General features: G+C 37.5%; 1 protein-coding gene across 12 annotated transcripts in view; it reads right to left on the reverse strand.

Annotated features, from left to right (window-relative positions):
• The window catches only part of Atp11c (ATPase, class VI, type 11C), a 181,571-nt gene that overhangs the window by 78,301 nt on the left and 88,208 nt on the right, over positions 1-15,062 (reverse strand). For all 12 annotated transcript variants that reach the window (XR_001782750.1, XM_006528091.4, XM_006528090.4 and 9 more), the window contains 3 exons: positions 8,133-8,222; positions 5,614-5,694; positions 2,642-2,749 (listed from right to left, as the gene is read on the reverse strand). Coding sequence is in view for 11 of the 12 variants with exons in the window: in XM_006528091.4 (XP_006528154.1) it covers positions 2,642-2,749; positions 5,614-5,694; positions 8,133-8,222 (279 nt within the window). In the remaining variant the exon portion in view is untranslated. The remainder of the gene's footprint in view (positions 1-2,641; positions 2,750-5,613; positions 5,695-8,132; positions 8,223-15,062) is intronic.

Raw genomic sequence — 15,062 nt, forward strand, 5'->3', positions numbered from 1 at the left:
TTTAACTCTAACCAAGCAAGTAAAAGATCTGTACACAAGAACATCAAGTTCTTGAAGAAATAAGCTGAAGAAGATATCAGAAAAAGGAGAATTTTACCCATGCTCATTAATAGGTAGGATTAACATAGTGAAAATGGCCATCTTGCCAAAAGCAATCTACAGATATAATGCGATTCCCATAAAAAATGCCAACATAATTTTTTATAGACCTTAAAGGAATTCTCCACTTCACATGGAAAAACAAAAAAAACCCAGGACAACCAAAACAATCATGAACAATAAAAGAACTTCTGAAGTAATCACCATCCCAGACCTCAAACTAACTGTACAGAGCAATAGTGATAAAAACTGTATGGTACTGGTACAGAGACAGTCAGGTAGATCAAGAGAATCAAATCAAATACTCAGAAATAAACCCACACAACTGTTAACACTTGATTTTTGGTAAAGAAGCCAAAAGAATACAATGGAAAAAAGAAAGCATCTTCAACAAATGGTGCTGGTCTCACTGAGTGTCTACATGTAGAAAAATGAAAATAGAACCAGATTTATCATCCTGCATAAAACTCACATTCAAGTGGATCAAGGACTCCAACATAAAAACCGGATACACTACATATCAGGGAAGAGAAAGTGGGAAAGAGCCTTGAATGCATTGGTACAGGATACAGTTTCCTGAACAGAACATCAGTAGCTCAAGCTCTAATAGCAAAAATTGATAAATGGGACCTCATGAAACTGCAAAGCCTCTATAAGGCAAAGGGCATTGTCAATAGAACAAAACAGCAGCCTACAGACTGAGAAAGGATCTTTACCAATCCTACATCTGACAAAGGACTAATACCCCAAATTTATAAAGAACTTAAGAAGTTAGATACCAACAACTCAAATAACCCCATTAAAAATGGGGTACAGAGGCCGGGCGTGGTGGTGCACACCTTTAATCCCAGCACTCGGGAGGCAGAGGCAGGCCGATTTCTGAGTTCGAGGCCAGCCTGGTCTACAAAATGAGTTCTAGGACAGCCAGGGCTATCCAGAGAAACCCTGTCTCGAGAAACCAAAAAAAAAAAAAAAAGAGTACAGAAACTTAGAATACCTAAGATACAGTTTGCAAAACACATGAAACTCAAGAAGAAGGAAGACCAAAGTGTGGATACTTCCCTTCTTCTTAGAATGGGGAACAAAAGACCATCCAGAGACTGCCCCACCTGCGGATCCATCCCATATACAACCACTAAACCCAGACACTATTGCATATGCCAGCAAGATTTTGCTGACAGGACCCTGATATACCTATCTCTTGTGAGGCTATGCCAGTGCCTGGCAAATATAGAAGTGGATGCTCACAGTCATACAGGGCCCCTAATGAAGGAGCTAGAGAAAGTACAGAAGATAAATTTTTAGGGAAAGTAAAATTATCCTGCATGATATTACAATGTCATATATTTGTCAAACCTCATAGAATTCACAGCACTAAAAGTGAACTCTAATATAAACTAAACTTTATGTGCCAAAGGAGGTTTACTGAGGCTCATAATAGAAAAAGATTCTTGTGGGACAGAACACTGGCTATACAGCTAGACTTTTTCTGTTAAATTTTGCTGTGAACATAAAACTGTTGTAAACAGCAAAGCTTACTGCTTTAAAAACACCTATTAGCAACCAAAAATGTTTGATATGTTCAAATATAAATGTCATTTTGTAGAGCTCTTACTTGGTAGAAGTAAACAATGCTTAATTTGAATAAAATATAAATACCACCTTGCTCTGAAAATATAAAGAGTACACTCTCTATGCAAAAACACTTTTATGGTTCATTAAAAATTACCATAAGGATAAAAATACTAACACAGGCATATACCCAAAAGAACTGAAAACTGATATTCAAACAAAACCTTGTCCTTGAATGTTCAGAGCAGCAGTATAGATAGCAGCCCCAAACAGAAACATTAGCTAGCGAATAAAAAAAAAGTGGTATACAAATAGAATATATTATCATCTAGCCATCAAAACAATGAATTATTGACATATACTACAACACAAATAGCTCTAAAATATTCTAATACAGTTCAGGAACTGTATTATCAAATTCGTGTAAAATATTAAAACTGTAAGTTCATTGAGAATGAAAAGGTTCATGTTTACAATACTTGGGTTGAAGAAATAATATACAATGAGTAAGGTGTTTCCTTTTCTGCTCATGTAAATAGTGATGGTTTTATAGCATTGTAAATGTAAATAAATGATACTAATTTGTATACTTACTTTCTTTTGTGAAGAGACAGGGTTGAGATAGAGTTTCTCGGTAAAGCCTTGGCTATCCTAGAATGCATTATGTAGACCAAACTCACAAAGATCCACTTGCCTCCCACATACTGGGATTAAAGGCATAAGCCACTACCACCCTATTCATATACTTTGAAGTGTACATTTTTACTATGTGGGACTTTTTGCAGTTATCCTGAGTGGGAGGCCAGCAGGATATCTTGATTCTGAACCACAGAACTCATGTCAGGAGAAAACTGACTCCAAAAAGTTGTCTTCTGAACTACACATATGCCATTACACACACACACACACACACACACACACACCAGGAAGAAGAGTAGTTTTAAAAGAGAGTGATCTAGTAAAGTAGTACCTTGATTTTTTCACTTTCTTTCCTCACTCGCTTTGCATTTTCAATAATATAAACAGCACTTTTGTTAACTTCATTATCAGCTCTGTGTCTAAGCCAATCTTCATACCCCTATAAGAAAAGAAAAATTTTAAGTTTATAGTGTTAATTTCAACATAGAATGCTACAGATACATTGATGCACATATTCTTAGACAATTTAAGGCACACTTTATAAACATATTCCTTAGGCAAATAGCTTTATTGTATTATAAGGTTCCTTAATTCTTCAGATATATATTATAGGTAACATAGGCATTACAGCCATAACATTCTTCATTGAGAAAATCTACGATTTATGCTTATAATGCTCTAATGAATGCGTTTGTTTTCTATATGTATCTAAAAAATTAAAGAACATTGTAATTACTTCTACTTTGTTAAAAATGTATTCATTGTTATTTTATGTATTGGTGTTTTGCCTTCATATATACCTGTGCACCATATCTGTGCAGTGCCTGGGAAGGAAGCAAGAAAAGAGTATCCGGTCTCCTGGACTTGGAGTTCCAGATGGTTGTGAACCACCATGTGGGTGCTAGGACTAGAACTAGGTCCTTTGCAAGAGCACAGTGCTATTAACCACTGAGTCATCTCTCCAGCAGCTCTCTCTTTTAATTTGAAAATATAAATGTTCTTACTTTTTATTTTTGAATAAATCTAATCACTTAGAAATGTAATTCTTCTCATGTAGAAAGTAGAAAATTTCAAAACATTTTGAAAATGTTTTGCCAGAGAATTTACATATTATAGAGACAACAATTAAAATTCTCCACTAACTTATTTAAAGGAAATAGAAATTGGTGACTTTTTAGAATTAAAAAATAATCATAGAGATATTTAATGGTTTATTTTCCTTTGGGCTTTTCATGTGGAAGAGATTTAAGCTAAAAGGGCTAAGGAATCATGATGTTCATTTGAACATGACTTCCTCCTTTTTATATCCAATGTTTTGCCCCTCATTGTAATATCTGTGCCTTTTCAAATATATGCTTGAACAGAACAATCTCTTGGTCAACTTTTCTCCCCCCCCCTTTTTTTTTTTTTGGTCCTCATTCCTATTCTGTCCCTCTTCGTGAAAATACTAGGCATTTTATAGGGTACATTCTCTGGTGCTTAAGACGAAAGGAAAGATAGAACATGACCTAGTATTGGGAGTAAAATGAATCAGTAAGAAAGCCCTTTTGAAAGCCATACATGCTATTCTTGGAACTAAAAATTTATTATAATAAGGAAAATAATCTTATTAGCCAAAGGGAAAGAGCATTCCAAGTCTTTATTTAGCAATGAAATACATGATATTTATAAAATTCCTGGTAGGCAAGAGAGAGGATCAGAAAACCCCAGGAGGAAAGGTAACCTTTTTCTTTCAATTTACAAGTTTCCTTAAGGTACTACCTAAAAATGTGTTTGCAAATAAGCAGATCCTGCGGTCTGTCTCTAAATATAGGAAATGCACCCCTCATTTAAGGTTTTCTATTGAAAATTTCAATTTTATTTGGATAATTTTAAGGGTATTAATACACACAATGGTCAAAATACTTCAAAGACAATCAACATCATCTGTGAGAGCTTACCAACTCTGACGAGAGAGATAGTCTTCCCTATCTATCACCCTGCTCAATAGTAGTAGTGATAAGTTCAAGTTATTTGTGTTCTTTCTAAATCTTTTTATTGAATCCTTGTGAGTTTCATATCATTTACCCCAGTTCCACTCATCACCCTGCCTCATATATCTACCCTCTGCCCTTGCAACCTCTCCCCAAAATAAAAACAAAAACCCAACCCCCCCCCCAAACACACACACACACACACACACACACACCCAAAGCATAGAAGGCATCTCACTGTGGAAACTGCAGTACATCACAATGCGTCCCACAGTTTATCCCTCTGTCCACACATCTTCATCTGCAAATAATGTTCACTGCAATGAGTCAGTGCACCAGCTCTCCCTTATCCACACCACCAGGGCAAGCTCTCTAGCACTGCTCCAGCTAGGCCTCCCAATGCTGTCATCTGCAGGAGGCAGGGTCACCTCTCTTGCTCTTGTGCCCTCAGGAGCTGGCTCACTGGCATGCACTACTCCAGAGTCAGCTTCAATGTGCTGCCAAGTCAGGGTTTGGGGCCCACTCTCCCAGTGCTGCAGTCTTCGAGGGGGCAAGACTAGCCCTCCAACTCTCATGGTCTCAGGGCCAGTTCTCACTACTAGCGGTGGGAGGTAGGGAGAGCCTTGCCCCTGCCCCCATACTATCTCATGACAGAAAATTAGAGGGCCAACTCTCCTGCACTCTTGCCCTCGGGGCCAGCTTACCTGAATCAGTCAGTCGGTCTGTCTATCTGTCTGTCCGCCCATCCATCCGTCCATCCATCCCCCCACCCACCTGCTTGCATGTATGTCTGTGTGAGAATGCCAGGTCCCCTAGAACTAGACTTATAAACAGTTGTAAGCTATCATGTAAGTGCTGAAAATTGAACCCTTGGAAGAGCAGCCAGTGTTCTTAACAGCTGAGCCATCTCTCTAGCCTGAAGTATTTGTATTAAATTCTGTACGATAGACAATAACAATTAAAATTCATTGGAGTAGGAAATTTTAAGAATGAACAGTAAAAATCCCACTTCCTGTTTCTCTACTGAGATGGACTTTCTACTTGTCCTTTCTATTATGCTTCTATCTTACACACACACACACACACACACACACACACACACACACACACACCACATGCACACACACCACACATGCACACACGAGGAAAAGAGTAAATAAATTAAAAATGTTATTATCAGCTTACTTTAATAGGTTTTCAACAGGAATCAAATATAAACTAAAACCATCAAAATATTGTCCACAGTATATAAATATGAAAAAGAATACTTACAAGAAAATTCAAATTAGCTTTCATTAAAGGACAGGCATAGTTTATGTGAGAAATTTACCTGCTTGATTGCTGTAACAGTTATAACGAAAAAAAGTGGAAGTCCACTGGTAACTGGGCTGGTTGGTGTGTCTACTGTGACCTAGGTAGAGAAATTAAATTGAAAATAAAATTAGCTATTAACTCATGTTTAGAATTTATATGCTGCAAATATTTTAGATAAAATATATTCTACTAGTGAGATGAATATTAATTTTAATTATAATAAAACAATCTATATAACAGTTTAAGAAAATTTAGCACTAGTTTTCACCCAGCTTAGATGATCCCATTTTCAGCAATGTTCACGTTGATTTACCAGCTAATATCTGAGAAGCATTCTGCAAGGCCCTGTACTTTTACCATCCAGCCTCTAGAGATCTTGGCTAATGAAGAAAGAAAGAAGTCCGTGCCTTCCCATAAAACTAGCATACAGATGCTAAGATCTGTGGGGCAGTTAGGAGTTAACTAGCTCAAAGGAACTTTTCCAGGTACAATGAGCAATGTACACAAAGTTTCTCTTTTAGAAGGGGAAGTGACATGTGTTCAAGGAAATAAAGAAAAATAGTGCTAAAAAAGTGTGGTGTGAGATAGGCTGGGGAGGCAGGCATGAGTCAAACCATACAGAGAAAGCTGTTGGCTGTTAACTATTCATTCCACAATGGGAAAGATTTTACACAGAGAATGATAACATGAAAATTTATTCTCAATGCTGTATGAAGGATAGACTAAAAAAGAATAAAGATGGAGGCTAGGAGTCTACTTGGGAGGCTATTGCCCTGAGACAAGTGAAAGATAGATCAGGGTAGAAGAAATATGGAAAGAAATACTGAAGATATTCAGAAAGAAAGACGGTACCATTGGTAAGTAATGAGCTATAACTATGGATAGTAGATGTCTTGCAAGTGCTTGGTTAACATGCTTGAGTGAATGCTGTTTTTACTAAAATAGCTGCATATGTATCAGAAGATGGCCTAGTCGGCCATCAGTGGAAAGAGAGGCCCATTGGTCATGCAAACTTTTCAGTACAGGGGAACGCCAGGGCCAAGAAGTGGGAGTGGGTGGGTAGGGGAGTGGGGGGGAGGGTATGGGGGACTTTTGGGATAGCATTGGAAATGTAAATGAAGAAAATACCTAATAAAAAAAATCTAAAAAAAAGAAAGAAAGAAAGAAAAATGGAAGGAGAACTAGATTTGGGGATGGGATTTTTGCTACAATCTGCCTTTCCATTATTACACTAGCATCTCCAACATCCAGCCAGACCTATCCCTGACACACAGAGGAATACACAGAAGACTTTTACAAGGCCTTTATGCAACCTCCTCTCTATTCCTGGGATGCTTGCCTTGCATTATCTGCCACAGAAACCTCTTCAAAATTCAGTTCAACTATCATGCACTTTTGAAGCCCTTTTAAGTTCTTCTTCAGTTAAAATTTATTTTAACTTTCATGGCATAGTTTTAGTAGTTTGCTGAATCTTTAATGGCTTTTACTACATTAAATTAAGTGAAAATACAACGTTGTTATAAATTCCTTAAGGGTAGAGAAAAGCAGTATTTTGATCATATTTTGTTTTGGGGACTAGTGCACAATACACAATAGGCAGTCGGCATATATTTGTTCAAATGAATTTAATTAAATACACTGAATTACTCATTCAAAAAGATTTTTTTATTGTAGTTCATGTTTCTAAGACATCTGACCATGGATATAAGAGTTCATTCCTAAACACCTCATTTACTACTGAAATTGACTCTCTCCTAAATTCTTTGGAAGGAAATTCCAAAGTGTACACTATAAAAGAGGTAAGAATCAAAAGTATTATTTATAAAGAAACTTTTAAAAAAATCTTTCTACTGAAATTTACTTGTTCCAGACTGGTTTCAAGGAGCAGGCAGGCATAAGTTAAATTATCATACCATTTAGTCAAAGCCTCAGAGTTCTTAAACAAAAGCTCTCAAAGTTACCAAAGCATCTGAGCAACTTCATAGTCATTTTTCTGCTTCATTTAAAAAGATGAGGAGTATCATTACAGTTACTATTTTATAAATGAATGAAAAAATATAAAACCTATGCAGCTCAAAATATAGGATATGATTTAAAAATGACTAAAATTTAAAATAGAAAGCAGTAGAAGGAATGCTGAGAAGCACGTTGACTTATTAGACTTTCAAACCACAAGCAAGCAGGTGAGTGGGGCACAGAGAAAGCAGGACTCAAAAAAAATAAGCTAAACCTCTTTAACAAAATTAAACTCAAACTACATTCAATTTTGATATATGCTAAATCACTAAGCTGTAATACAATGTATACTCTAAGACCAGATATTAAATCTGTGAAAATTGAAGTAGCAATAAAAATCTCAACAAGTTTTAAAATACAACTTTAGAAAACTTTAACATTACACACTTTTGAAGTGCAATTGTATTTCTACTTTAAAAACTAAGCAAATCTCTTAAGTCACAGGATAATTTAAGAAGATAAATTCCTTGAAAGAACAAAATTTCTCCATGTTAAAGTAGCAGTTCATGGAGTTCTTACCTGTACAAGGAAAATGATGAGGAAATAAAAATTCGCAATTCTTCTAAACTGTTCAAACAAATTCTTAGGGAGGAAATTCCAAAGTGTATACTATAAAAGAGATAAGAATCAAAAGCAGTATTAAAAAAGAAACTTAAAAAAATCTTAGAACCATATAAAGTGTATTTAGTATATCCAACAATTGAAAACACAATAACACATTACATGGCATATATTATTTATATTTATATAATATAGATTATTTGCATATATATTTAGAGATAGAGAACTTTTTTTCAGAAATGACGGTTCATTGAGAAGTTTTTTTTAGATTTATCAATTATATTTATATTGAATCATAGGTATTATATAAAACAGTGTTTTACTTAGATATTTTTTATACTTCTTTTTTTATTAGGTATTTTCTTCATTTACATTTCCAGTGCTATCCCAAAAGTCCCCCATACCCTCCCCTACCCAATCCCCTACCCACCCACTCCCACTTCTTGGCCCTGGTGTTCCCCTATACTGAGGCATATAAACTTTGCACAACCAATGGGCCTTTCTTTCCACTGATGGCCGACGAGGCCATCTTCTGATATATATGCAGCTAGACACACAAGCTCCGGAGGTACTGGTTAGTTCATATTGTTGTTCCACCTATAGGGTTGCAGATCCCTTCAGCTCCTTGGGGACTTTATCTAGCTCCTCCATTGGGGGCACTGTGTTCTATCCAATAGCTGACTGTGGGCATCCACTTCTGTGTTTGCTAGGCCCCGGCATAGTCTCACAAGAGACAGCCATATCAGGGTTTTTTCAGCAAAATCTTGCTAGTGTATGAAATGGTGTTAGCATTTGGAGGAAGATTATGGGATGGATCCCCGGATATGGCAGTCTCTAGATGGTCAGTCCTTTCATCTCAGCTCCAAACTTATTCTCTGTAACAACTTCCATGGATGTTTTGTTCCCAATTCTAAGGGGCAAAGTGTCCACACTTTGCTCTTCGTTCTTTTTTAATTTCACAAATTGTATCTTATATCTTGGGTATTCTAAGTATCTGGGCTAATATCCACTTATCAGTGAGTACATATCAGGTGAGTTCTTTGTGATTGGGTTACCTCACTCAGGATGATGCCCTCCAGGTCCATCCATTTGCCTAGGAATTTCATAAATTCATTCTTTTTAATAGCTGAGTAGTACTCCATTGTGTAAATGTACCACATTTTCTGTATCCATTCCTCTGTTGAGGGGCATCTGGGTTCTTTCAAGCTCCTGGCTATTATAAATATGGCTACTATGAACATAGTGGAGCATGTGTCCTTCTTACCAGTTGGAACATCTTCTGGATATATGCCCAGGAGAGGTATTGCGGGATCCTCCTGTAATACTATGTCCAATTTTCTGAGGAACCACCAAACTGATTTCCAGAGTGGTTGTATAAGCTTGCAATCCCACCAACAATGGAGGAGTGTTCCTCTTTCTCCACATCCTTGCCAGCATCTTCTGTCACCTGAATTTTTGATCTTAGCCATTCTGACTGGTGTGAAGTGGAATCTCAGAGTTGTTTTGATTTGCATTTCCTTGATGATTAAGGATGCTGAACATTTTTTCAGGTGCTTCTCTGCCATTCAGTATTCCTCAGGTGAGAATTCTTCGTTAAGCTCTGCACCCCATTTTTAATGGGGTTATTTGATTTTTTAGAGTCCACCTTCTTGAGTTCTTTATATATATTGGATATTAGTCCCCTATCTGATTTAGGATAGGTAAAGATCCTTTCCCAATCTGTTGGTGGCCTTTTTGTCTTATTGATGGTGTCTTTTGCTTTGCAGAAGCTTTGCAATTTTATGTGGTCCCATTTGTCAATTCTCGATCTTACAGTACAAGCCATTGCTCTTCTATTCAGGAATTTTTCCCCTGTGCCCATATCTTCGAGGCTTTTCCCCACTTTCTCCTCTATAGGTTTCAGTGTCTCTGGTTTTATGTGGAGTTCCATGATCCACTTAGATTTGACCTTAGTACAAGGAGATAGGAATGGATCAATTCGCATTTCTCTACATGTTAACCGCCAGTTGTGCCAACAGCATTTGTTGAAATTGCTGTCTTTTTTCCACTAGATGGTTTTAGCTCCCTTGTCAAAGATCAAGTGATCATAGGTGTGTAGGTTCATTTCTGGGTCTTCAATTCTATTACATTGGTCTACTTGTCTGTCACTATACCAGTACCATGCAGTTTTTATCACAATTGCTCTGTAGTACAGTTTTAGGTCAGGCATGGTGATTCCACCAGAGGTTCTTTTATCCTTGAGAAGAGTTTTTGCTCTCCTAGGTTTTTTGTTATTCCAGATGAATCTGCCGATTGCCCTTTCTAATTTGTTGAAGAATTGAGTTGGAATTTTGATGGGGATTGCATTGAATCTGTAGATTGCTTTTGGCAAGATAGCCATTTTTACTATATTGATCTGCCAATCCATGAGCATGGGAGATCTTTCCACCTTCTGAGATCTTCTTTAATTTCTTTCTTCAGAGACTTGAAGTTCTTATACAGATCTTTCACTTCCTTAGTTAGAGTCATGCCAAGGTATTTTATATTATTTGTGACTATTGAGAAGGGTGTTGTTTCCCTAATTTCTTTCTCAGCCTGTTTATCCTTTATGTAGAGAAAGGCCAATGACTTGTTTGAGTTAATTTTATATCCAGGTACTTCACTGAAGCTGTTTATCAGGTTTAAGAGTTCTCTGGTGGAATTTTTAGGGTCATTTAGATATATACTATCATACCATCTGCAAAAAGTGATATTTTCACTTCTTCCTTTCCAATTTGTATCCCACTTGATCTCGTTTTGTTGTCGAATTGCTCTGGCTAGGAATTCAAGTACAATGTTGAATAGGTAGGGAAAAAGTGGGCAGCCTTGTCTAGTCCCTGATTTTAGTGGGATTGATTCCAGCTTCTCGCCATTTACTTTGATGTTGGCTACTGGCCTGCTGTAGATTGTTTTTTATCATGTTTAGATATGGGCCTGAATTCCTGATCTTTCCAAGACTTTTACATGAATGGGTGTTGGATTTTGTCAAATGCTTTCTCCGCATCTAACAAGATGATCATGTGGTTTTTGTCTTTGAGTTTGTTTATATAGTGGATTATATTGATGGATTTCCATATATTAAACCATCCCTGCATCCCTGAGGTGAAACCTACTTGTTCAGGATGGATGATTGTTTTGATGTGTTCTTGGATTCGGTTAGCAGGAATTTTATTGAGTATTTTTGCATCGATATTCATCAGGGAAATTGGTCTGAAGTTCTCTATCTTTGTTGGGTCTTTCTGTGGGTCTACTCTGTATCAGAGTAATTGTGGCTTCATAGAATGAATTGGGTAGGGTACCTTCTGCTTCTATTATTCTATTAGGCATCTTAGTCCTACATTTTAATAGTCCAACACAATCTAAAACAAATTCCGTGCTGTACTGGCTAGTTTTGTGTCAACTTGACACAGGCTGGGGTTATCACAGAGAAAGGAGCTTCAGTTGAGGAAATGCCTCCATGAGATCCAGCTGTGAGGCATTTTCTCAATTAGTTATCAAAGGGGAAAGGGCCCTTGTGGGTGGGACCATCTTTGGGCTGGTAGTCTTGGGTTCTATAAGAGAGTAGGCTGAGCAAGCCAGGGGAAGCAAGCCAGTAAAGAACATCCCTCCGTGGCTTCTGTATCAGCTCCTGCTTCCTGACCTGCTTGAGTTCCAGTACTGACTTCCTTGGTGATGAACAGCAGTGTGGAAGTGTAAACTGAATAAACCCTTTCCTCCCCAACTTGCTTCTTGTCATGATGTTTGTGCAGGAATAGAAATTCTGACTAAGACACGTGCCATATGCTCTCATAGTATATATATTTTGATAGCAATCAATATTGGACAAAACATTACATATTAGCCTTTTTCTGAAAACACTAAGACTTATCATTAAAGAGTTCCAATCATTTTATCTCCCCCACTTTGTAAAACCCTATGCAAATGTTTTCATCTCTCAACCTGCCTTGGTAAAACTTTTGTTTGCAGAGTTGTAAGCCCCTTTTAAAAATGAGCCATTCACCATAGACTGTGAGGCCAAACCCTAAGCAACGGGAAGAAGACAGCTGCCATCTCCAGTAGAAGACAAAGCAAGTGAACTTGTCCTAGGTCCTTGCTCTTCCACCTTTGTTAGTAGCTCATCTTTCTGATCAAAAGTCAAGTTTAACTTTGTCAAGACACTAAGTTCAGATCAGTGTCTCTATCAGGACCACCTATCTGAGAATATGTGCAAAGATGAAGAAGCAAATACACAAATTGAGTGCATACCATGTAATTTGTTAATAACAGCTTAAGCTCAAGGACTGGGCCAATTCAAAAATATCAGAAGTAGGACATATTATAATACAGAAGACTTAAAACTAGAATGAAAAAGATCCTTTTAAGGCAAAAGTCTGAATTTATACTTGGAAAGTCACTATTCCAATCATTTGCATGTCACGAGATATATCCACGGATATAGCTGCTGGAAAGCCAACGTCTTTTTTTAAATTATTTTTTATTAATTTTTTATTAGGCATTTTCCTCATTTACATTTCCAATGGTATCCCAAAAGTCCCCCATACCCTCCCCCCCACTCCCTTACCCACCCACTCCCGCTTTTTGGCCCTGGTGTTCCCCTGTACTGAGGTATATAAAGTTTGCAAGTCCAATGGGTCTCTCTTTCCAGTGATGGCCGGCTAGGCCATCTTTTGATACATATGCAGCTAGAGTCAAGAGCTCCGGGGTACTGGTTAGTTCATAATGTTGTTCCACCTATAGGGTTGCAGATCCCTTTAGCTCCTTCAGTATTTTCTCTAGCTCCTCCATTGGGGGCCCTGTGATCCATCCAATAGCTGACTGTGAGCATCCACTTCTGTGTTTGCTAGGCCCCTGTGTACTCTCATGAGAGACAGCTATATCAGGGTCCTTTCAGCAAACTCTTGCTAGTGTATGCAATGGTGTCATTGTTTGGAGGCTGATTATGGGATGGATCCCTGGATATGGCAGTCTCTAGATGGAAAGCCAAAGTCTTAGAGCATGTCAAGGTATATGGGAATTTACTGCTAATAACTTAAAAAATTTTTAAATTTATATTAAACAATGTTAAATATTTATTTTGTGGCTAGGAAGGTAGTGAATCCACTATGGTGTGCATGTGGAGCTTAGTTGATACTTTTGAGGCATCATTTTTCTCCTTCCAAACCCTTATGTGGGTCCCAGGTATCAAATTTGGGTTGCCAAACTTACATAGCAAGCCCCTTTACAATCTGTGACATCTTGTTGGCCACAACACCTCCTTTAAACAAGGCTTAGAAGTTCTCAAGATTCAGAGAATCTAAAGAGAAAGAAGTCAAATGGACAGCTAGAGCATAATTGTGCTGGACAGTGTGTTTTTTTTGTTTTTGTTTTGTTTTTTTTGTTTTTGGTTTCTTTGTTGTTGTTTGTCAACTTGACACAAGACAGAGTCACCTGAAACACAGGAACCTCAATTGAGAAAACGCCCTCACCAGACTAACTTTAACCATCCCAGGGCAGGTGGTCCTGGGGTGTATAAGCAAGCAAGGAAACTGAGCAAGCCAGGAGGAACAAGTCAGTACGCTGCATTCATACAAGGTGTTCAGTTCTTGCCTCCAGGTTCTTGCCTTGAGTTTCTGCCTTGATTTCCATTTGTGAGGATAAATTGTAAGGTAAAGTTCATTCTTTCCTTCTCACATTGCTTTGGTCACTGTGTTTTATCACAGTAATAGAAAGAAAACTAAGAAAACAATCAATAGCCAACAAAACATTATTTCTAAGGTTCAAAATAAGTACCTCAAAGAGAACCAGAGTGGTGGGAGATGGCACACTAACAAAATAAACATGTTGTTTAAAGTAAACACAGAAATGCCAAAGACACATTAAAACCCAGCACTGAGACACAGAGGCAGGAGGATCTTTATGAGTTTCAGGTCTTCCTGAATGAGATTTTGCCAGAAACCAACCAACCAACCAACCAATCAACAACAGAGCATCCAAAAACTTCCCAAGTGCGGACTGAGCATTTGGGAAAAATAATTCACACTTTTTTTAATGGTATTCTCAAAGTGGCTTGTGACTAAAAAAAGAAAATAAGCATTTAAAAGCATTGATATTGTCACTTGGAAACCCAATACAATCTAAAACCAGAATTTAACTGTCCCACCAATTTCAAGTAAATAAATAAATGAAGGATAAATTCCAGTAAAGTCAAACTAACAGCTGGACTTCTGGGACACTGACCTTCTGTTCTCAAACTACATGTTTGTTTTTTAAAAACTAAACAAATACGCATTAAGGCCCCGCAAAAGTCCTTACTTAATACAGGTAGTATTAACAGATCAAAGGGAACCTTTTTTTGATCTAGTCCTCTTATCACTACTGTTGTTTTACAATACTAAGGATTCAATCAGGTCTTTACAAAGACATACCACTACCTACACTACTGAAGTAGGTACACTCCACGCCCTGCTACCGTTTTACTGTACCAAATTAGCAGTTTCCTTCCGAACTTTTGTTAGTCTCTTCATTGGAAACCAGTGTTCTTCTCTTCATAAGGACCTGAGATAAGACCTCAGGGTGTTATAACTTCCTTTACCATAACTGTCCGACATGGTATTTGACAAGAAACATGAGGATGTTTGTTTTGAGCAGGGTCTAATTACAGCTAAGGCTAATCTCACACTCAGGGCAATCCTCCTGCTTTGGCCTGCCGAGTCCTAGAACCACAATTGTTAAAAGACAACTGATACCTCTAAATCAATCCAAAAAAAAAAAAAAACAGTAAACTTTGTGTACTGGCCATCTGGCCATTTAAATCACTGAAGTGAGTGGGATGCAACGTGAATAAGTAAAAGAAAAAAAGTAAATTAAGAAACACTCAACTGTTCTATAAAC

Source organism: Mus musculus, chromosome X (assembly GCF_000001635.26).
Source record: "Mus musculus strain C57BL/6J chromosome X, GRCm38.p6 C57BL/6J".
Classification (NCBI taxonomy): Eukaryota; Metazoa; Chordata; class Mammalia; order Rodentia; family Muridae; genus Mus; species Mus musculus.